We start from the raw sequence: 24,693 nt of genomic DNA, 5'->3' as shown, positions 1-24,693 counted from the left end.
ATTGTGAGCATTTATCCTATGCCAAGATAATCCATCCACTTGACAGAGATGTGGCATATCAAGAAGCTAATTATAAACAGCATGATCATTACACAGGTGCACCTTGTGCTGGGGACAATACAATTCCACTTCAAAATGTGCACTTTTGTCACAACAACGCAATGCCACAGACGTCTCAAGTTTTGAGGGAGTGTGCAATTGGCATGTAGACAGCAGGAACTTTCACCAGAGCTGTTGCCAGATAATTTCATGTTAATTTCTCTACCATTCCATTACATCGTTAGTTTGCCTTTCTTTCCTCTGTCATGTTAGTGTGGTTGTTCCTGAGTATTGTTAGAAATAGTGGATCATATCAGGCTAAAGTATGACAAGTTGTGAAATAATTTAGGACATGTAGCCTATTGGAATCATTATGGAACGCAGACCATACCTAGCAGTTAAACCTGGAGCCTGGCACACGGTTCACAGCGACTGGACCGTTGTCATCACAGTTCTATGATTAATGAGGATTATCGGGGTAGATTAATAGGAATACTGTTCAACCCCTATTGTTCACTTTTCTCACCTTCTAATATTTCATGGATTGAACAACTGAATATGTCAACTTTCAGGAGGAAAAACACCACTGTATTTTAGATTCACCAATATATTTTGTGCGTAAATGCTCTCCAAACCTCTTTTTTTAAATTATTATTCATAAATACTAACGCAAAATAATATACAAGATCAGAGTATTTAAAAAAAAAATCTATCAATTGGTGACGAAAAGGAAACGAATATGCATTATATTTAAAAATGAAAGGTACACCTAATTTAAAGGGATGGCTTTAAATAAATGTACTGAAAAGCCCTATTGAATGAAAACTCTGAGAGAAAATCTGTTGGCCAAAAAACTCCCTAGTCCTTGCCGATGACAAGCATAGTCATGATGCAGAAACCACCATACTTGAAAATATCAGCGATGTGTTGGATTTGCCCCAAACATAACGCTTTGTATTCAGGACATAAAGTTAATTTCTTTGCCACACTTGTTGCAGTTTTACTTTAGTGTTTTATTGAAAACAGGATGCATGTTTTGCTATATTTTCTATTCTGTACAGGCACTCTATCATTTAGGTTAATATTGTGGGGTAACTACAACGTTGTTGATCCATCCTCAGTTTTCTCCAATCACAGCCATTAAACTCTGTAACTGTTTTAAAGTCAACATGGGCCGCATGGTGAAATTCCTGAACGGTTTCTTTCCTCTCTGGCAACTGAGGTCGGAAGGACGCCTGTATCTTTGTAGTGACTGGTTGTTTTGATACACCATCCGAAATGTAATGAATAACTTTACCATGCTCAGAGGAATATTCAATGTCTGTTATTTAATTATTTCATTTTTTACCCATCTGCCAATAGGTGCCATTTGCGAAGCATTGGAAAACCTCCCTGGTCTTTGTGGTTGCATCTGTGTTTGAAATTCACTTCTCGACTGATGAACCTTACAGATAATTGTATGTGTGGGGTACAGAGTTGAGGTAGTCATTCAACAATCATGGAACTACCCATCCCTGATCCGGTATATTTGTCATCAGCAACGCTGAATAGCATAGCGCAACAGTCAAAAAATATTACTAGAAAATAATCATATTCATGAAATCACAAGTGAAATATAGCAAAACACACCTTAGCCTTTTGTTAATCACCCTGTCGTCTCAGATTTTGAAATTATGCTTTACAGCGAAAGCAATACAAGCGTTAGTGTAAGTTTATCGATAGCCTAGCCTAGCATTATGTACACTTAGCATCAGGAAGCTTGGTCACGAAAATCAGAAAATAAATCAAATTAACCGTTTACCTTTGATGATCTTCGGATGTTTTCACTCACAAGACTCCCAGTTAGACAGCAAATGTTCCTTTTGTTCCATAAAGATATTTTTTATATCCAAATACCTCTGTTAGTTTGGTGCGTTATGCCCAGGAATCCACCGGTCACGACAACGCAGACAAAAATTCTAAATTATATCCATAATATCGACAGAAACATGGCAAAGTTTTTTATAATCAATCCTTTCAAATATCTATTCGATAATATATAAACCGGGACAGTTGGCTTTTCACTAGGACCGGGAGGAACAATGGCCTCTGAGAGCCCCCACCTGACCACTTACGTAATATGGTCGTTCACGTTCATTCTTCAAAATAAAGGCCTGTGTCTGTAGACACCTTAGGGAAGCCATAGAAAAAGGAATCTGGTTGATATCCCTTTCAATGGTCAATGGGAATGCATAGGAACACAGAGCTTTCAAAATAAGAGTCACTTCCTGATTGGATTTTTCTCAGGCTTTCGCCTGCAATATCAGTTCTGTTAAACTCACAGACAATACAGTTTTGGAAACTTTAGAGTGTTTTCTATCATAAGCTGTCAATTATATGAATATTCTAGAATCTGGTCCTGAGAAATAGGCTGTTTACTTTGGGAAAGTTATTTTTCCAAAAATAAAAATAGTGCCCCCTAGCTTCAAGAGGTTAAACTGTCACTGTCTCTATTTTAGGTTGGTCAAGGCGTGAGTTGGGGTGGGCATTCTATGTTTTGTTCTATGTTTGTATTTCTAGGTGTTTGGCCTGGTACGGTTCCCAATCAGAGGAAGCTGTCAGTCGTTGTCTCTGATTGAGAACCATACTTAGGCAGCCTGTTTTCACCCTTGAGTGGTGGGTAGTTGTTTTCTGTCTCTGTACCAGACAGGACTGTTTTGTTTGTTCCATTTTGTTATAGTGTTCAGTGTAATTAAAAGATCATGAACCCGTTCCACGCTGCACCTTGGTCCTCTCCTTCTTCCACCTACGACAGCCGGTACATTAAACACTATTATTACACACACAGTGAGTCCATGCAACTTATTATGTGACTTGTTAAGCACCTGTTTACTCCTGAACTTATTTAGACTTGTCATAACAAAGATGTTGAAAACTTATTGACTCAAGACATTACAGATTTGTTATTTTTAATTGTGTATAAATGTCTAAAAACATAATTTGACATTATGTGGTATCGTGCGTAGGCCAGTGACACAAAATCTCAATATTATCCAATACAAATTCAAGCATTCAGACAGCAAAATGTTGAAAAAGTCTTGGGGTGTGAGTACTTTCTGTACATACCTACCTTAATTACCTTGCAGCCCTGCACAATGACTTGGTACTGGTACCCTGTGTACATAGCCAAGTTATTTTTACTCATTATTTTATTCTGTGTGTTATTATTTTACTATTCTGTTTCTCTCTGCATTGTTAGGAAGTAAGAAAGCTGTCACGGCTGGCTGGGTGTGCAGCGAGGAATCAGGCGCAGAGAGCAGAGAGGTCCAGGGGAAAAGTGCACTTTAATGTGGCACCAAAATGAAATGCCCAAACACGCAGGGCGCAAAACACTGACCAACCCAAAACAACGGGTAACAAGGTCCAGAGCAACGAACAACACCAACGAATACAACGTGAACATCAAAATAATCCCGCACAACAAAGGGGCGGGTTCCATACGCTAAAATAGGGAAGAACATCACACACACACAAAATAGGAACAGGTGTAACTAATGAGACAAAACTAACCGAAAAGAAAAAGGGATCGGTAGCGGCTAGTAGGCCGGTGACGACGACCGCAGAGCTCCGCCTGAACAGGCGGGGGAGTCAACTTCGGGCGGGGGGTCGTGACATAAGCATTTCACTGTTAGTCTACACCTGTTGATTACGAACCAAGTGACAAATTACATCTGATTTTAATCACAGGACAATAAGAACTCTTATTTATATTACAGGAACAATCAGTCACTCTTGGATCATAGGTGTGAAACTCAAGACAAACATCTTGTTGCAAATGTCTCTCCAGCTCCTAAACTGTATATTCTCATGTACAAGGTGTTTAAACCAACTTAACTCAAAGCTGGAAAAATTCAAGTTAGACAAGAAATCAAATAAATTGTGTTGGTATGATGGTGTCTATAAGGTTCTCATTTGAAGGTCTGCTTCTCATTCTGCTACCTGTTGTTCTCATTCTGCTACCTGTTGGTCTCATTCTACTACCTGTTGTTCTCATTCTGCTACCTGTTGTTCTCATTCTGCTACCTGTTGTTCTCATTCTGCTACCTGTTGGTCTCATTCTGCTACATGTTGTTCTCAAGCTACCTGTTGTTCTCATTCTTCTACCTGTTGTTCTCATTCTGCTTCCTGTTGTTCTCATTCTGCTACCTGTTGTTCTCATTCTGCTACATGTTGTTCTCATTCTGCTACATGTTGTTCTCATTCTGCTACATGTTGTTCTCATTCTGCTACCTGTTGGTCTCATTCTGCTACCTGTTGTTCTCATTCTGCTACCTGTTCTTCTCATTTTACTACCTGTTGTTCTCATTCCCCTACCTGTTGTTCTCATTCTACTACCTGTTGTTCTCATTCTACTACCTGTTGTTCTTATGCTAACTGTTGTTCTCATTCTACTACCAATTGTTCTCATTCTGCTACCTGTTGGTCTCCTTATTCTACCTGTTGTTCTCATTCTGCTTCCCGTTCTCATTCTGCTACCTGTTGTTCTCATTCTGCTACCTGTTGTTCTCATTCTGCTACCTGTTGGTCTCATTCTACTATCTGTTGTTCTCATTCTACTATCTGTTGTTCTCATTCTGCTACCTGTTGTTCTCATTCTGCTACCTGTTTCTCATTCTACTACCTGTTGTTCTCAAGCTACCTGTTGTTCTCATTCTGCTACCTGTTGGTCTCATTCTGCTACCTGTTGTTCTCAAGCTACCTGTTGTTCTCATTCTGCTACCTGTTGGTCTCATTCGGCTTCCTGTTGTTCTCATTCTTCTACTTGTTGTTCTCATTCTGCTTCCTGTTGTTCTCATTCTGCTTCCTGTTGTTCTCATTCTGCTTCCCGTTCTCATTCTGCTACCTGTTGTTCTCATTCTGCTACCTGTTGTTCTCATTCTGCTACATGTTGTTCTCATTCTGCTACATGTTGTTCTCATTCTGCTACATGTTGTTCTCATTCTGCTACCTGTTGGTCTCATTCTGCTACCTGTTGTTCTCATTCTGCTACCTGTTGTTCTCATTTTACTACCTGTTGTTCTCATTCCCCTACCTGTTGTTCTCATTCTACTACCTGTTGTTCTCATTCTACTACCTGTTGTTCTTATGCTAACTGTTGTTCTCATTCTACTACCAATTGTTCTCATTCTGCTACCTGTTGGTCTCCTTATTCTACCTGTTGTTCTCATTCTGCTTCCCGTTCTCATTCTGCTACCTGTTGTTCTCATTCTGCTACCTGTTGTTCTCATTCTGCTACCTGTTGGTCTCATTCTACTATCTGTTGTTCTCATTCTACTATCTGTTCTTCTCATTCTGCTACCTGTTGTTCTCATTCTGCTACCTGTTTCTCATTCTACTACCTGTTGTTCTCAAGCTACCTGTTGTTCTCATTCTGCTACCTGTTGGTCTCATTCTGCTACCTGTTGTTCTCAAGCTACCTGTTGTTCTCATTCTGCTACCTGTTGGTCTCATTCGGCTTCCTGTTGTTCTCATTCTTCTACTTGTTGTTCTCATTCTGCTTCCTGTTGTTCTCATTCTGCTTCCTGTTGTTCTCATTCTGCTTCCCGTTCTCATTCTGCTACCTGTTGTTCTCATTCTGCTACCTGTTGTTCTCATTCTGCTACATGTTGTTCTCATTCTGCTACATGTTGTTCTCATTCTGCTACATGTTGTTCTCATTCTGCTACCTGTTGGTCTCATTCTGCTACCTGTTGTTCTCATTCTGCTACCTGTTGTTCTCATTTTACTACCTGTTGTTCTCATTCCCCTACCTGTTGTTCTCATTCTACTACCTGTTGTTCTCATTCTACTACCTGTTGTTCTTATGCTAACTGTTGTTCTCATTCTACTACCAATTGTTCTCATTCTGCTACCTGTTGGTCTCCTTATTCTACCTGTTGTTCTCATTCTGCTTCCCGTTCTCATTCTGCTACCTGTTGTTCTCATTCTGCTACCTGTTGTTCTCATTCTGCTACCTGTTGGTCTCATTCTACTATCTGTTGTTCTCATTCTACTATCTGTTCTTCTCATTCTGCTACCTGTTGTTCTCATTCTGCTACCTGTTTCTCATTCTACTACCTGTTGTTCTCAAGCTACCTGTTGTTCTCATTCTGCTACCTGTTGGTCTCATTCTGCTACCTGTTGTTCTCAAGCTACCTGTTGTTCTCATTCTGCTACCTGTTGGTCTCATTCGGCTTCCTGTTGTTCTCATTCTTCTACTTGTTGTTCTCATTCTGCTTCCTGTTGTTCTCATTCTGCTTCCTGTTGTTCTCATTCTGCTTCCCGTTCTCATTCTGCTACCTGTTGTTCTCATTCTGCTACCTGTTGTTCTCATTCTGCTACCTGTTGGTCTCATTCTACTATCTGTTGTTCTCATTCTACTATCTGTTGTTCTCAAGCTACCTGTTGTTCTCATTCTGCTACCTGTTGGTCTCATTCTGCTACCTGTTGTTCTCAAGCTACCTGTTGTTCTCATTCTGCTACCTGTTGGTCTCATTCGGCTTCCTGTTGTTATCATTCTTCTACTTGTTGTTCTCATTCTGCTTCCTGTTGTTCTCATTCTGCTTCCTGTTGTTCTCATTCTGCTTCCTGTTGTTCCCATTCTTCTACCTGTTGTTCTCATTCTTCTACCTGTTGTTCTCATTCTGCTTCCTGTTGTTCTCAGTCTGCTACCTGTTGTTCTCATTCTGCTTCCTGTTGTTCTCATTCTGCTTCCTGTTGTTCTCATTCTGCTTCCTGTTGTTCTCATTCTGCTTCCTGTTGGTCTCATTCTACTACATGTTGTTCTCATGCTAACTGTTGTTCTCATTCTGCTACCTGTTGTTCTCATTCTGCTACCTGTTGTTCTCATTCTGCTACCTGTTGTTCTCATTCTGCTACCTGTTGTTCTCATTCTACTACCTGTTGTTCTCATTCTGCTACCTGTTGTTCTCATTCTGCCATCTGTTGGTCTCATTCTGCTTCCTGTTGTTCTCATTCTGCTTCCTGTTGTTCTCATTCTGCTTCCTGTTGTTCTCATTCTGCTTCCTGTTGTTCTCATTCTGCTACCTGTTGGTCTCATTCTACTACATGTTGTTCTCATGCTAACTGTTGTTCTCATTCTGCTACCTGTTGTTCTCATTCTGCTACCTGTTGTTCTCATTCTGCTACCTGTTGTTCTCATTCTACTACCTGTTGTTCTCATTCTGCTACCTGTTGTTCTCATTCTACTATCTGTTGGTCTCATTCAGATCCACAGCTGAGGACAGCCTGCTTCTAAACCTTCACTGTTTAATCTTCAGAACCACAGCTCAGGACAGCCTGCGTCTAAACCACCTGAGAATTTCACCCTGGATGCAGGATTACGGGATCAACTGAAACTGACAGTCCAATTTTTTTCTGGGACACCTGGGTCCCTCCATCCGGCTCCATCTCTTCCCCCTCCTCTACCACTGTTTCCGGTCTAAAGCGGTCTAAGGCACTGCATCTCAGTGCTAGAGGTGTCATTACAGACCCTGGTTTGATCCCGGGCTGTGTCACAACAGGCCATGATCGGGAGTTCCATAGGGTGGCACACAATTGGCCCCGCGTCGTCTGGGTTAGGGGGGGGATAGGAGGGGTAGGCCGTCATTTTAAAATAATAATTTGTTTTTAACTGACTTGCCTAGTTAAATAAAATAAAAAAATAAACTGCGCCATCCTGGTTGGTGGGGTGGGAGGACGAGGATGGGAGGAGGCGCGTACCGGGGCTCCCTAGTGGGGAAACACACGGCCCGGCCAGCTTCCCCCTCCGCATGGCTCCGTAGGACCACCTGCCCCCCCCCCCCCCCCCCCCCCCCCCCCTCCAGGGTCTCAAACCTCACCACAGGACTCGACCTGAAGAAGTGGAGAAAACAACCTGTTAGGGGGTGTCTGAAATGGCACTCTACTCACTATGACTCTGGTAAAGTACAAAGGGAATAACATGACACCCCCTTAGATGGGTTAAATAGGAGTTGATTGAGATATATTATCCCCCTTTAAGGTCACTGTAGTTATTTTTTAAAGTATCTGTATATACTACAAGACAGCCGTTATAAAGAGTAACATTACAACAAAGAGTAACACTGCCACCTACTGTCAGTGCTGTGTAACTACAGTACCTGCGGTCCAGCTCGGCCTGCCTCCTGGCATGGGGTCTCAGCTCCACAGGAAGCTCTCTTCCCTGAGACGTAGGATCCGCAGCGAGGCCGCGGCAGCATTGGCACTGATCAGCTTCCCAGCCAATCAGGAAGGGGCTCTCCCCAAGGACTTCCTGCTGGTCCAAGCCGCTGGAGGAAGTGTTCTCCCCAAACAGGTTCCAGGCCAGCAGCAGCTTCCTGGTGGGGGCGCTCCGCAGCCAATCAGGGAGGGGCTCTCTGCGCCTCACCTTGGGTGCCTTCCTTGTTGACTTACAGTATAAATCAGAACACAGCGCTCTGGACAAGGTGGTGAGTCAGGTCGCTAGTCAGTTCCTTCATCTGTAACGTACAGGCACAACCACAAGGGAAGAAAAAGAGCCCCACAGTGTCCTTGTCCAAACGAGATCTACACGGTTATCAAAACACAATGCCAGGGTAGGCCTACACAAAACACAATGCCAGGGTAGGCCTACACAAAACACAATGCCAGGGTAGGCCTACACAAAACACAATACCAGGGTAGGCCTACACAAAACACAATGCCAGGGTAGGCCTACACAAAACACAATGCCAGGGTAAGCCTACACAAAACACAATGCCAGGGTAGGCCTACACAAAACACAGCCATTCATTTAAGTGTTTTTAAGATGTATGGTGAAAAAATGATTGGAACCATTTCTCTTGTTTGACCGCTAGGTTTTATGGGTAATTATGACTGATACTGTGGTACTCTATTCAGCAGGACGGAACGTTTTGGAAAAAGTACTGGATTTTATTTTCCGTACGTAGGGATTTCAGCAGTTACATCTGCCCACGTGAACTACAATATTTTAACATTTAGAATAGTCAATAACCACTCTGCTTAATTAACAAAACGATTTTCTAAACATAGTGTTCATACCCCTGGACTTATTACACGTTGTTGTTGTTGTTGCAGCCCGAATTTCTCTCACACATCTACACGCAATATACCCCATAATGACAAACGTTAATTTTCTGTTGTTGTTGAATTATTTTTTGCAAATGCACTGAAAATGAAAATCTGTCATTTACATATAAGTATTCACACTCCTGAGTCAATACTTTATAGAAGCACCTTTAGGCAGCGATTACAGCTGAGATGCTTTCTGGGTAAGTCTCTTAAGAGCTTTGTCCACCTGGATTGTACAATATTCGCACATTTCTCTTTTAAAAAATTCTTCCAAGCGTCATAGCTAGACAGCCATTTTGAATTTTGACAGATTTTCAAGCCGATTTATGTCAAAACTGGAACGACTGAAGGCCACTCAGGAACATTCAATGTCGTCTTGGTAAGCAACTCCAGGGTACACTGAGTGCACAACACAGTAGGAACACTTGCTCTTTCCCATGACACAGACTGACCAGGTGAATCCAGGTGAAAGCTACACTCCCTTATTAATGTCACCTGTTAAATCCACTTCAATCAGTGTCGATGAAGGGGAGGAGACAGGTTATAGAAGGATTTTTAAGCCCTTCAGACATGGATTGTGTCTGTGTGCCAGAGGGTGAAGGGCCAAGACAGAAACCCTATGTGCCTTTGAACGGGGTATGGTAGTAGGTGCCAGGTGCACCGGTTTGTGTCAAGAACTGCAACGCTGCTGTGTTTTTCCCCCCCTCAACAGTTTCCTGTGTTCATCAAGAATGGTCCACCACCCAAAGGACATCTCGGCAACTTGACACACATGTGGGAAGCATTGGGGGAAATATGGCGCAACTCAATATTAGGAAGGTGTTCTTAATGTTTTGTACACTCAGTGTATATAAAAACACAGAAAAATCTAGTTTTTGACTGCACAGCCCCTTTAAATCAACGCCAATGTTCCTGCTATACTGCCACAATTCATTTTTGATGTTCTCTTGTGTTTATTAAATAGATCATTTCCTTTACAACTTTGGGTAGAAAACCATTAGATTTAGGTCATGGTGAAACCTCACAATTCCAGTTTGTCCTGATTTGCTTTGGATGCAATCAATTAGCTTAATTTCTAAAAAGATCAAATTATATTTCAACCAAATAATGTGTCCTGGAATGCTAATCGTCCTGTATATCCGTCACTAACGACAGAAATGATTTCAGAACATTCCGAGATGGCGGGCTGTTGAAATCCCGTTTCTTGTGCGTTTTGATGTGGAACGACCCTATAGTATTTGTGATTTCCTGTGAAATGTGAGTCATATCTGTCACAATAGCAATAAGGACAAATCATTATTTAATGAGAGACCAAAATACATCACAAACAAAATTTTTCCCCCCAAAAAAAACAACAATTATTCAACTTTATTCGAGTTTTTTTCCCCAGCAACATATTTTTTTTTTAAAATTCCAGTTCTTTATCAACAAATAGAAAACAGACTGCGTATACAACAGATGAAACCCCTACAGCACTAAGCATTCACAAGGTATAAATGAACATTGTGGTTTATTCCAGCCAGCATGTCAGACTCAGTCCTGTTAGGCTTTGGGGATCGTCGTGCCCTGCGGCCTTGTGGGTAAAGATGTGCTTGTGTGGCGTGGTGGCGGTTGGCCCGACGGAGGCTGGGGAGGCTGGGGAGTGGTACTCAGTTGGGGTTATGCTGTTCTCTTTAACAGAACTACACATCTACACCTCTCTCACTCTCTTTAACAGAACGATAACCTGCTCTCTATCTTTCAGCAAGGTTTAGGGTCAAGTCCAGTTTCAATGAAGTCGATTACAGCTAAATGAATCGAATTACAACTAAATGAATCGAATTACAACTAAATGAACGAATTTCGATTCATGAATTGAATTCACTCCCTGAAAAATGACTGGATTGAAAAATGGAACACTGATCTCAACTCTGTCTGGCTGTCAGGTTGCTATGGTAATCCAGTAGATACAGACACTAACTTTCTCTCTCCTTCCATCTCTCACTCTCTCTCTTTCCCTTTCTCTCTTTAATTTCCTCTAAGCTGGTAAGTAAAGAGAGTGAATTATTTTAACAATATAGTTTGAAGCTGCAGTATATATCTATGTATAATTGTACATATATATATATATATATATAATCAATCAGAATTATATATATATAGTCATCATTTCTATTTCTGTATAAAATAATAGCAGGTCGGTTGGAGGGTGCAGAGGGTTTGTGTGTCTCTGTCCCACCGGTAGTAATTGTAGTATTCTGTACAGGGGGGCCAGGGTTAATGGCTGCTACTCCTCTCTCCACCACCACCACGGGGAGCTGCTCCTGCAGTCCCTATGTTCCAACCCCCAGGCAGCGGACTGACCAATCAGCTCGCTGGGAACCCAAGGAAAGAGGAGGGGCTTAGAGGGGACACAATATGATTCATACAGAGATTCAAGGAGTTGATTCTCAAGTTCAACTCCTCGTTGGGTATAAAAGTCTGTTCGTCCGTTCGTCTCCCAGATTCATTCTCTGGTTATTGAAGGCCTCAATGCCTTCAAGGCTTCTCTCTGTTGTTGAAATCGTCATGTGCTCTTTGAGTTTCTGTACAATGCTGATTTAGTTGTCGTTAGTTGATGTCACGTTTTTTCGCTAGCTAGTGTGGTTTATATAGTACCTGTATCGCGGCGGTTGGTGTATGCGTCTGAATAATTTTGTCATTCCCCCCCCCCCTACGTTTTAAAAAGAAACAGCAAAGTGAGAAGGCGTATTATCTTAGTTAATCTTGCTCCGTTTTAAAACGAAAAAGACAACAAACAAAAAAAATAGATAATAAACAATAAAAATCTTGGTAAAAGTCAAAACTGTCAGCAGCTTCAGAGAACAAACAGTGGCTCTTCTGTATTAACGTCTAGGAAATAGAAAATACAGGTCCCTAAAATAACACACAACATTTTTTAATATCTTTTTTTACTAAAATAAACATACCAATTAAAGGTGGAAAAACTAAAATGCTGTGCCCCAGTTAGGCCATTAAGACAAAATACATGTCTGATGGTATTAAAACAATTATATATATAAAACAAAAAAAAAATGATTAACTAAATAATAATAAGAACATTATTCATAATAATAAAGTAAGAAAGGAGAACAGAAACTCAGTCAGAACTGTCGCTTGCTCCCATATGAAACGCCGTCGTCGTCATGGTATTGTTTGTGGTTTGTTTTGTAAAGCAATCTTTAGGGTGTTTTTTTTTTTTTTTTGTGTGTTTTTTTGTTTTGTTGTAAATCCGAGTAGTAGACCTCTGGGATTGGTTGAACCCGTCGCTAGGTGACAGTGGCATCTCCCTCCTCCCCTGTGATAGGGTAGCAATGGCAGGGTCAGGTCAGATGGGTTGATACAAGTACGGTGGCTGAGATGGGACACTCAGTGGCCATGCCAGAGGCTGCTCAGCTCAGAGTGGTTACGTTGCATAGTGGTCAAAACTCCCCAGGTACTCCAAAGCTGCTCTGTAGCACAGCTGATACTGGTCCTAGAGAGAGAGGGAGAAAACACAGTCAGTCAGTCATCATTCTCTCTCTCTCCCTGTTTTTCTCCCCAATTTTGTGGTATCCAATTGTTGTAGTAGCTACTATCTTGTCTCATTGCTACAACTCCCGTACGGGCTCGGGAGAGACGAAGGTTGAAATTCATGCGTCCTCCGATACACAACCCAACCAAGCCGCACTGCTTCTTAACACAGCGCGCATCCAACCCGGAAGCCAGCCGCACCAATGTGTCGGAGGAAACACCGTGCACCTGGCCACCTTGGCTAGCGCGCACTGCGCCCGGCCCGCCACAGGAGTCGCTAGTGTGCGATGAGACAAGGATATCCCTACCGGCCAAACCCTCCCTAACCCGGACGACGCTAGGCCAATTGTGCGTCGCCCCACGGATTCGTTGTTGAGGAGCATTTCCCTCCATTCCACTCTCCCGACAACGGAAGACAGCAACAGTACAGTATATTCGTCCATACCTCTGTCTGCACCATGGCAGGTCTCTGGGTGCGTAACGTCTTGACGGTCTGGAAGAGGTCCACCACCCCTTCGTACCTCATCCTCTCCAGCACGATACTCAGAGTGATGAAGACACCTGTCCTGCCCACCCCGGCACTGAGGAAGAGGAGGAACACACGCATTACACACCTTATACAGTGTGCACAGTATCCTATAGGCTTGGGCGGTATCTGGATTTTCATACTGTCATACTGCTCTTCTGCCATCCCGGGATCTCCGGTATTACCGGCATAACACACAAGAGGACACTAAAAACATTTTTTTTTAAAAGCCCATTGGGAGTCTATTACTAGAATGCTAAGAAAATGAGCACAAGTAATAGCGAAATCACATAGGCGCTGTTAGCTCAATGCTAACGAGCGATAATTAACATAAACGAATTGCAAAAGACAGGCAAATTTTCTGCTCATAAAGTTATACAAGCATATCTAGTAGCTACCAGATGTCATTTTTGGTGAGTATGGACATTTTACAAGAGAAAGTGAACGATGAACAATGTTTTTATGCATGAAGGAAAAGTAGCATGGGTAGACAGAGCAGAGGGGGGAAGAACGGAGGAGGAAGAGCAGCATGGGTATACAGAGCAGAGGGGGTAAGAACGGAGGAGGAAGAGCAGCATGGGTAGACAGAGCAGAGGGGGGAGGAACAGAGGAGGAAGAGCAGCATGGGTAGACAGAGCAGAGGGGGGAGGAACAGAGGAGGAAAAGCAGCATGGGTAGACAGAGCAGAGGGGGGAGGAACAGAGGAGGAAGAGCAGCATGGGTAGACAGAGCAGAGGGGGGAAGAATGGAGGAGGAAGAGCAGCATGGGTAGACAGAGCAGAGGGGGGAGGAACAGAGGAGGAAAAGCAGCATGGGTAGACAGAGCAGAGGGGGGAGGAACAGAGGAGGAAGAGCAGCATGGGTAGACAGAGCAGAGGGGGGAGGAACAGAGGAGGAAAAGCAGCATGGGTAGACAGAGCAGAGGGGGGAGGAACAGAGGAGGAAGAGCAGCATGGGTACACAGAGCAGAGGGGGGAAGAACAGAGGAGGAAGAGCAGCATGGGTAGACAGAGCAGAGGGGGGAGGAACAGAGGAGGAAAAGCAGCATGGGTAGACAGAGCAGAGGGGGGAAGAATGGAGGAGGAAGAGCAGCATGGGTAGACAGAGCAGAGGGGGGAAGAACGGAGGAGGAAGAGCAGTATGGGTAGACAGAGCAGAGGGGGGAAGAACGGAGGAGGAAGAGCAGCATGGGTAGACAGAGCAGAGGGGGGAAGAACGGAGGAGGAAGAGCAGCATGGGTAGACAGAGCAGAGGGGGGAAGAACGGAGGAGGAAGAGCAGCATGGGTAGACAGAGCAGAGGGGGGAAGAACGGAGGAGGAAGAGCAGCATGGGTAGACAGAGCAGAGGGGGGAAGAACGGAGGAGGAAGAGCAGCATGGGTAGACAGAGCAGAGGGGGGAAGGAGAAACAAAATGCTATCAGGAAGCAGGAAGCAGGAAGCAGAAGATAAAAAAATAACTAATCCAGGGCTCTTTGACTTCTGGTCGAAAGATAAGATATCTGATGACACATATTTTAGTAGTGAATTGCAATACAAGTGTAACTTCATCACTTCCTGTCCGCCAGCGAGACTCACCAGCTTCCTCTTTCTCCTGTTCTGGGGAACTACCGTAAGCCTCATAACGTAAAATAATCAGAGGTGAAGAAGATGATCTGCTTTATCTCCTAACGTATTGCACAAGTTGCCTGTAGGTAATTTACTCAAAAAGTAGCTACAAATATTCAAATTTAGTGAAAAACTTCAAAGGAATTGTTTTTGACGGTATTAAAAAAAACCAATAATCTCCATGATTATTTCCTAATACCCTGGTATACGGTATACCGCCCAAACCTACCATCCTACTTCCAGGTACTTACTTTACACCAACTGCATGGTACCAAATGGTGCCTAGTGATTCTTTTTTTAAATTTACCCAATAGAAAAACACCAGTCATTCATTGTATAATTACTATTTGTTCCGTGTAATTTCTGGCTTTTCAGCCAAGTCTCATTACCTGCAGTGAACAGTGATTGGTCCGTCCTGTCCAAACTGCTCCTTGGTTTTATGCACTTGGCCAATGAAATCGATGAATCCTTCCCCGGTTTTTGGCACTCCTTGTTCTGGCCAATCAGTGAACTGGAATTGGCGGATCGTCCTGGATTGGCCATCCTAAGGGAACCAATATGAGGAGAGTATGTTAGAGTGGTAGTTGAGAGGGAACCAATAGGAGGAGAGTATGTTAGAGTGGTAGTCGAGAGGGAAACAATAGGAGGAGAGTATGTTAGAGCGGTAGTTGAGAGGGAACCAATAGGAGGAGAGTATGTTAGAGTGGTAGTCGAGAGGGAACCAATAGGAGGAGAGTATGTTAGAGCGGTAGTTGAGAGGGAACCAATAGGAGGAGAGTATGTTAGAGCGGTAGTTGAGAGGGAACCAATAGGAGGAGAGTATGTTAGAGCGGTAGTTGAGAGGGAACCAATAGGAGGAGAGTATGTTAGAGCGGTAGTCGAGAAGGAACCAATAGGAGGAGAGTATGTTAGAGCGGTAGTCAAGAAGGAACCAATAGGAGGAGAGTATGTTAGAGCGGTAGTTGAGAGAGAACCAATAGGAGGAGAGTATGTTAGAGCGGTAGCCGAGTCATGTGGTCAGGTGCCACAAAGAGGGACTTAGGAAAATTGAATTTGGCTCAGAACAGGGAAGCACGGCTGGTCCTTGGATGTACACAGAGAGCAAACATTAATAATATGCATGTCAATCTCTCCTGGCTCGAAGTAGATGAGAGATTGACTTCATCAATACTTGTATTTGTGAGAGGTATTGACATGTTGAATGCACGGAGCTGTCTGTTTAAACGACTAGCACACAGCTCAGACACCCATACATACCCCACAAGACATGCCACCAGAGCGGTTAGAGTGGTAGTCGAGAGGGAACCAATAGGAGGAGAGAATGTTAGAGTGGTAGTCGAGAGGGAACCAATAGGAGGAGAGTATGTTAGAGTGGTAGTCGAGAGGGAACCAATAGGAGGAGAGTATGTTAGAGTGGTAGTCGAGAGGGAACCAATAGGAGGAGAGTATGTTAGAGTGGTAGTCGAGAGGGAACCAATAGGAGGAGAGTATGTTAGAGCGGTAGTCGAGAGGGAACCAATAGGAGGAGAGTATGTTAGAGTGGTAGTCGAGAGGGGACCAATAGGAGGAGAGTATGTTAGAGTGGTAGTCGAGAGGGAACCAATAGGAGGTTAGAGAAGCAGTTGGAGAAGTATCTCTAGGAATCACTTTAGACTGATGAGGAAAACACATTTGAGGAACTAGACAAGGTCTCTCAACTCACTCACTCAACTCAACTCACTCACTCACTCACCTCACTCACTCACTCACTCACTCACTCACTCACTCAACTCACTCACTAAACTCACTCACTCACTCACTCACTCACTCACTCACTCACTCACTCACTAAACTCACTCACTCACTCACTCACTCACTCACTCAACTCACTAAACTCACTCACTCACTCACTCACTCACTAAACTCACTAAACTCACTCACTCACTAAACTCACTAAACTCACTCACTCACTAAACTCACTCACTCACTAAACTCACTCACTCACTAAACTCACTCACTCACTAAACTCACTCACTCACTAAACTCACTAAACTCACTCACTCACTAAACTCACTAAACTCACTAAACTCACTCACCTCACTCACTCACTCACTCACTCACTCACTAAAGTCACTAAAGTCACTCACTCACTCACTAAACTCACTCACTCACTCACTCACTAAACTCACTCACTCAACTCACTCACTCACTCACTCACTCACTCACTCACTCACTCACTCACTAAACTCACTCACTCACTAAACTCACTCACTCACTCACTCAACTCACTCACTCACTAAACTCACTAAACTCACTCACTCACTAAACTCACTAAACTCACTCACTCACTAAACTCACTCACTCACTCACTCACTCACTAAACTCACTAAACTCACTCACCTCACTCACTCACTCACTCACTCACTCACTCACTAAACTCACTCACTCACTCAACTCACTCACTCAACTCACTCACTCACTAAACTCACTCACTCAACTCACTCACTCACTCACTCACTCACTCACTCACTCACTCACTCACTCAACTCACTAAACTCACTCACTCACTAAACTCACTCACTCACTCACTCACTCACTCACTCACTCACTCACTCACTCACTCACTCACTCACTAAACTCACTCACTCACTCACTAAACTCACTCAACTCACTCACTAAACTCACTCACTCACTCCCTTCTTCCATCCCCAGGGATGTGATCTATCTCACAGGTTGACACACTCACTCTGGCGTCGGTGACTTTGAACTCTCGGAGGATGTACTGGGGCATGTTGTACTCAGCCATGGGGTCCACTACAAAGTACTGGTACCTGGCTGAGCGCTCCGCTGGCCAGTACTGGTGACACTTCTCCTGTAGGGGGATAGACAACCAGGGTTAGAACAGGGTGTGTGTGTGTGTGTGGTTGTCTACTGTATGTGTGTTCATCTTTACCCGGCCCATCTCTCTGAGTTTGGTGAGCATCACTACTATGGTAGAGTTATGTTCCCACAGCATCCTCCAGAAGTCTTCAGTGGTTTCAGCCAGAGGGCCCTGGGTGGCCAGATACCCTTTCTGTTGTCTGGAGAGAGAACATCAGGACACACTTAAGAGAAAACACACACTTAACTCAAATGACAAGTTCTGCTGACTGGCTATAGGTGGCAGTAGAGTGACATGCAAAACAGAATGAGAGAGAGAGAGAGAGACAGAGAGAGAGAGAGAGAGACAGAGAGAGAGAGAGAGAGAGAGAGAGAGAGAGAGAGAGGGAGATAGAGAGAGAGAGAGAGAGACAGAGAGAGAGACAGAGAGACAGAGAGAGAGAGACAGAGAGAGAGACAGAGAGAGAGACAGAGAGAGAGACAGAGAGAGACAGAGAGACAGAGAGAGAGACAGAGAGAGAGACAGAGAGAGACAGAGAGAGACAGAGAGAGACAGAGACAGAGACAGAGAGACAGAGACAGACAGACAGACAGACAGAGACAAAAAGAGAGAGACAGCGAGACAAAAAGAGAGAGACAGCGAGACAAAAAGAGAGAGACAGCGAGACAGAGGGAGAGATAGCGAGAAAGAGAGAGAGACAGAGACAGCGATAGAGAGAGAGAGAGAGGCAGAGAGAGACAGAGACAGCGATAGAGAGACAGAGAGAGGCAGAGAGAGAGACAGAGACAGCGATAGAGAGACAGAGAGAGAGGCAGAGAGAGAGACAGAGACAGCGATAGAGAGAAGAGAGAGAGAGAGAGAGAGAGAGAGAGAGAGAGAGAGAGAGAGAGAGAGAGAGAGAGAGAGAGAGAGAGAGAGAGAGAGAGAGAGAGAGAGAGAGACAGCCACGGGTGAACAACTAATGAAGGTGCTACAGGCTAGGCAATAATGTGTAACCATGACATTAGAGTGATGCTCTGGGCCCCACTCCTCACACAAATAAAGGAAAAGAACGATAGAGGAGAGGGGGGAGAGAGGACACACAAACACATATACAGACAGACAGACAGACAGACAGACAGACAGACAGACTTCTACACTATGAGATGTCTTCCCTGATCATTATCTAAAATGTTATCCTACAGAAACCAAGCTAGCTGTTCATTAAGACAATGTTATCCTACAGAACAAGCTAGCTGTTCATTAAGACAATGTTATCCTACAGAACAAGCTAGCTGTTCATTAAGACAATGTTATCCTACAGAAACCAAGCTAGCTGTTCATTAAGACAATGTTATCCTACAGAAACCAAGCTAGCTGTTCATTAAGACAATGTTATCCTACAGCAGAACAAGCTAGCTGTTCATTAAGACAATGTTATCCTACAGAACAAGCTAGCTGTTCATTAAGACAATGTTATCCTACAGCAGAACAAGCTAGCTGTTCATTAAGACAATGTTATCCTACAGAACAAGCTAGCTGTTCATTAAGACAATGTTATCCTACAGAACAAGCTAGCTGTTCATTAAGACAATGTTATCCTACAGAACAAGCTAGCTGTTCATTAAGACAATGTTATCCTACAGAAACCAAGCTAGCTGTTCATTAAGACAATGTTATCCTACAGAAACCAAGCACAAGCTAGCTGTTCATTAAGACAATGTTATCCTACAGAAACCAAGCTAGCTGTTCATTAAGACAATGTTATCCTACAGAAACCAAGCACAAGCTAGCTGTTCATTAAGACAATGTTATCCTACAGAACAAGCTAGCTGTTCATTAAGACAATGTTATCCTACAGAACAAGCTAGCTGTTCATTAAGACAATGTTATCCTACAGAACAAGCTAGCTGTTCATTAAGACAATGTTATCCTACAGAACAAGCTAGCTGTTCATTAAGACAATGTTATCCTACAGAAACCAAGCTAGCTGTTCATTAAGACAATGTTATCCTACAGAAACCAAGCACAAGCTAGCTGTTCATTAAGACAATGTTAACCTAAAAAAAAAAACACAAATGAGCATATTTTTGTTTATTCTATGTATATAAAATCGGCGTTTTATCTGTGGAATAAATACCGATACATATATTTAGGTGAAAGGCTAATATCAGCCAATAATATCGGTCAAGCGATTTATCGGTCGGGCTCTAGTCTTTTCCTGCTTGGCTCAGTTCGAGAAACACGAGAGGCGCTTGTTGAGTTTCTATTTCCGCCTGGATAAAACGAGGCTTAATTACTAAATACTGCTGCAGCACACAACAATAACAACAACAACAACAACATTAACAACAACAATGACAACTGCAGGTCCCTGTGCTGAGCAGCTGAAGACTCAAGGAGTAGCAGACAGGGAGAGAGAAACTATTCATCTGGAAAATGCTTTATTAACACACACACACACACACACACACACCATGCTGTTAGTGGGAGCGGTTGTCATTAAGGTATTTACATAGTGACAAAGCAGTCTGGGTCTCTGGGGAACAGTTTTCATTAACACTTAATAGGATGAGAGAAAAGCTGTGTGTTAAAGTTTATGGGATGAATGTAGAGGAGAGAAAAGCTGTGTGTTAAAGTTTATGGGATGAATGTAGAGAAGAGAAAAGCTGTGTGTTAAAAATTCTCTCTCTCCTCTCCCCTCCTCTTTTCTCCTCCATCTCTCTCTCCTCTCCCCTCCCTCCTCTCCTCTTCTCTCCTCTCCATCTCTCCCTCTCTTCTCCTCCATCTCCTCTCCATCTCTCTCCTCCTCCATCTCTCTCTCTCTCCATCTCTCTCTCTCTCCTCTCAATCTCTCTCTCTCCTCTCCATCTCTCCCTCTCCTCTCCATCTCTCCCTCTCCTCTCCATCTCTCCCTCTCTTCTCCTCTCTCCTCTCCATCTTTCTCGCTCTCCTCTCCATCTCTCTCTCTCCTCTCCATCTCTCTCTCTCTCCTCCTCCCTCACTCCACTGTGTAAGGCCACATTTAATCTCTGTCCTCTCAGGAAGGCTCGTAGCCTTATAAGCTAACAGGCCACGTCAGCACAGGTCTTAGTTTCAACACGGAGTGGTTAATCAACACCCAGGGATGTCTGAGGCAGAGACGACTGAGGATGGATGGACACATTGATTGGACTGATCCAGTCCTGGAGGGCCACACAGTGTGTGAAGAAACAGCTGACAGAAGGAGAAGGTTTTGGCCCACCCACGTCTGACCCAGCTGGCCTATAGACAGTGAGACAAATCTCTACAGCATTTCCTTTATTCCTCGCGTTCTTCTCAAAACCCATTGGACGAGAAGGTCAAAGGGTCCCTCCCCTCTAAGGAGAGAGGGCGCAGGGAATCAAGGCAACGCAAATGAGATTCTCCCCGTGTCTATAATGATTCCTAAATCAATTCACACATTCGCTTGCTGCTTCTCCTCGTAACCTGTAAACCGCCTATGATGTAGTCAGACCACACACACACACACACACACACACACACACCACACACACACACACACACTCTCTCTCTCTTACCTGTACCCATCGATGCAGCTGGCGTTGATGTAGTCAGACCACACACACACACACACACACACCACACACACCACACACACACACTCTCTCTCTTACCTGTACCCATCGATGCAGCTGGCGTTGATGTAGTCAGACCACACACACACACCACACACACACACCACACACACACTCTCTCTCTCTTACCTGTACCCATCGATGCAGCTGGCGTTGATGTAGTCAGACCACACACACACACACACACACACCACACACACACACCACACACACACACACACACACACTCTCTCTCTTACCTGTACCCATCGATGCAGCTGGCGTTGATGTAGTCAGACCCCTCCACTCCTCTGATAGGCTGCAGACACACGCGTGTCGACTCGAAGGGCATGATATTCACCAGCCGGTTCTTGAACTTATTGCAGGGCAGGTTGGCACTGATGAACCTGGAGGTGTGGGCTTTGGAGTTAGCCAGTCTCTGTGAGAGAGGGAGGGAATAAGGAGAGGAGAAAAGGAGAACGGGAGAGAACAGGAGGAGAGGAGAGAAGGGAGATAAGGAAGAGAGGAGAGAAAAGGAGGAGAGAGAAGGGAGATAAGGAAGAGGAGAGAACAGGAGGAGAGAGAAGGGAGATAAGGAGGAGGGGAGAGAAAAGGAGGAGAGAGAAGGGAGATAAGGAAGAGAGGAGAGAAAAGGAGGAGAGAGAAGGGAGATAAGGAAGAGGAGAGAACAGGAGGAGAGAGAAGGGAGATAAGGAAGAGAGGAGAGAGAAGGAGGAGGGGAGAGAAGGGAGATAAGGAAGAGGAGAGAAAAGGAGGAGAGAGAGAAGGGAGATAAGGAAGAGGAGAGAAAATGAGGAGGGGAGAGAAGGGAGATAAGGAAGAGAGGAGAGAAAAGGAGGAGAGAGAAGGGAGATAAGGAAGAGGAGAGAGAAGGAGGAGAGAGAAGGGAGATAAGGAAGAGGAGAGAAAAGGAGGAGAGAGAAGGGAGATAAGGAAGAGGAGAGAAAAGGAGGAGAGAAGGGAGATAAGGAAGAGGAGAGAACAGGAGGAGAGAGAAGGGAGATAAGGAGGAGGGGAGAGAAAAGGAGGAGAGAGAAGGGAGATAAGGAAGAGGAGAGAACAGGAGGAGAGAGAAGGGAGATAAGGAAGAGGAGAGAACAGGAGGAGAGAGAAGGGAGATAAGGAGGAGGGGAGAGAAAAGGAGGAGGGGAGAGAAGGGAGATAAGGAAGAGGAGAGAAAAGGAGGGGAGAGACGGGAGATAAGGAAGAGGAGAGAAAAGGAGGGGAGAGAAGGGAGATAAGGAGGAGGGGAGAGAAAAGGAGGAGGGGAGATAAGGGAGATAAGGAAGAGGAGAGAAAAGGAGGGGAGAGAAGGGAGATAAGGAAGAGGAGAGAACAGGAGGAGGGGAGAGAAGGGAGATAAGGAAGAGGAGAGAGAAGGAGGAGGGGAGAGGGTATCACTCACATGTACTTCACTTTATTGTGTTTCTTTAACAGGGACTCATTAATGTATATCACAGTAATAGCAGCAGGACTTTACTGACAGTAACAGTAAGGCATGATGTGTATAAAATGGTTGTAATGGCTATAGTAGATGGTGGTGGGTGTCCGCAGAGCTGGCAGAGCCTGCTGGAGAGATGGGAGTGGGGGAGTGGGGAGGCGTGACTGGCTCAGTACGGGACCTGGCAGCTCTCACACCACAGATGGACATCACAGGAGAGAGTGGACAGACCTGGTGTTGCTCTGTGTGGGGTGGCCAGACTGCCTGGGCTTGAACGGCAGGGCTGTAAGTCCCACAATCACCATCGCTCTTCACCCCCCCCCCCCCCCCCCCCAGTCTCGCCCTCTCTGTCCTTCTACCACTGGAAGAGCTATAGAGCACTGGAGACCATGTAAACAGGACCTTCATGACTCCATTTAGTAAATCGTACATGGATTCTGTCTTACCCTTTTCGCTAACGCTTTACTTGACACCCAGTGTCATAACACATTATGACACATTCATAACCATGTCATAACAGCTGACATAACGCTGTCGTGACCCATATATTTACACCTGACGTGACAATGTATAGTGTTATTTTATGGCTGGTTATGACACCTACATAAAAGTGTCAAAATCCACATGTATTCAAATTTGTTTTCCCCCTTCCCACGAAATGTGAAAGTTTGTTTCTTACATCCTTTGTTGTTGTAATTAATTATTGATGGTAAAACCATTGTGGGGGCTATTTTGTTAGACTTCAATGTCGGCGTTTGACATTATCGATCATAGTCTGCTGCTGGAAAAACATATGTGTTATGGCTTTACACCCCCCTGCTATAATGTGGATAAAGAGTTACTTGTCTAACAGAACACAGAAGGGGGTTCTTTAATGGAAGCCTCTCAAATATAATCCAGGTAGAATCAGGAATTCCCCAGGGTAGCTGTTTAGGCCCGTTGCTTTTTTCATTTTTTTGTCTAATGACATGCCACTGACTTTGAGTAAAGCCAGAGTGTCTATGTATGCGGATGACTCAACACTACACACATCAGCTACTACAGCGACTGAAATGACTGCAACACTTAACAAAGAGCTGCAGTTAGCTTCAGAGTGGGCGGCAAGGAATAAATATTTCTAAAACTAAAAGCATTGCATTTGGGACAAAACAGTCACTAAACCCTGAACCTCAACTTAAATCTTGTAATGAATAATGTGGAAATTGAGCAAGTTGAGATGACTAAACTGCCTGGAGAAACTCTGGATTGTAAACTGTCATGGTCAAAACATATTGATGCAGTGGTACCTAAGATGGGGAAAAGTCTGTCCATAATAAAGCGCTGCTCTGCCTTCTTAACAACACTATCAACAAGGCAGGTCGTACAGGCTCTAGTTTGTTGCACCTGGACTACTGTTCAGTAGTGTGGTCAGGAGCCACAAAGAGGGACTTTGGAAAATTACAATTGGCTCAGAACAGGGAAGGCACAGCTGGCCTTTGGATGTACACAGACAGCAAACATTAATAATATGCATGTCAATCTCTCCTGGCTCAAAGCGGAGGAGAGTTTGACTTCATCAATACTTGTATTTGTGAGAGGTTGAATGCATCAAGCTGTCTGTCTAAACTACTGTCACACAGCTCAGACACCCATGACATACCCCACAAGACATGCCACCAGAGGTCTCTTCACAGTCCCCAAGTCCAGAACAGACTATGGGAGGCACACAGTACTACATAGCGCCATGACTACATGGAACTCTATTCCACAGTACTACATAGAGCCATGACTACATGGAACTCTATTCCACATCAGGTAACAGATTTTTATTTAACCCTTATTTAACTAGGCAAGTAAGTTAAGAACAAATTCTTTACAATGACGGCCTACCAAAAGGCCTCCTGTGGGGACGGGGGCCTGGGATAAAAAATAAATACAATATAAATATAGGACAAAACACACATCACAACAAGAGAGACAACACTACATAAAGAGAGACCTTAGACAACAACATAGCAAGGCAGCAAC

At 44.0% G+C, this 24,693-nt stretch overlaps 1 protein-coding gene across 13 annotated transcripts in view; it reads right to left on the bottom strand.

Moving 5' to 3' along the window:
- Positions 1 to 10,467: 10,467 nt before the first annotated feature.
- Positions 10,468 to 24,693, bottom strand: part of LOC110492646 (receptor-type tyrosine-protein phosphatase F) — a 495,157-nt gene continuing 480,931 nt past the window's right edge. For all 13 annotated transcript variants that reach the window (XM_036986572.1, XM_036986579.1, XM_036986575.1 and 10 more), the window contains 6 exons: positions 21,485 to 21,663; positions 17,722 to 17,848; positions 17,515 to 17,640; positions 15,179 to 15,333; positions 13,103 to 13,238; positions 10,468 to 12,619 (listed from right to left, as the gene is read on the bottom strand). In XM_036986572.1, coding sequence (XP_036842467.1) covers positions 12,551 to 12,619; positions 13,103 to 13,238; positions 15,179 to 15,333; positions 17,515 to 17,640; positions 17,722 to 17,848; positions 21,485 to 21,663 — 792 coding nt within the window. In that variant the 3' untranslated portion in view covers positions 10,468 to 12,550. The remainder of the gene's footprint in view (positions 12,620 to 13,102; positions 13,239 to 15,178; positions 15,334 to 17,514; positions 17,641 to 17,721; positions 17,849 to 21,484; positions 21,664 to 24,693) is intronic.

The sequence above is a fragment of the Oncorhynchus mykiss genome, chromosome 8 (assembly GCF_013265735.2).
Source record: "Oncorhynchus mykiss isolate Arlee chromosome 8, USDA_OmykA_1.1, whole genome shotgun sequence".
NCBI lineage: Eukaryota > Metazoa > Chordata > Actinopteri > Salmoniformes > Salmonidae > Oncorhynchus > Oncorhynchus mykiss.
Note: the sequence above shows the minus strand (reverse complement) of the source record. Positions and strands in the feature narration are given on the sequence as shown.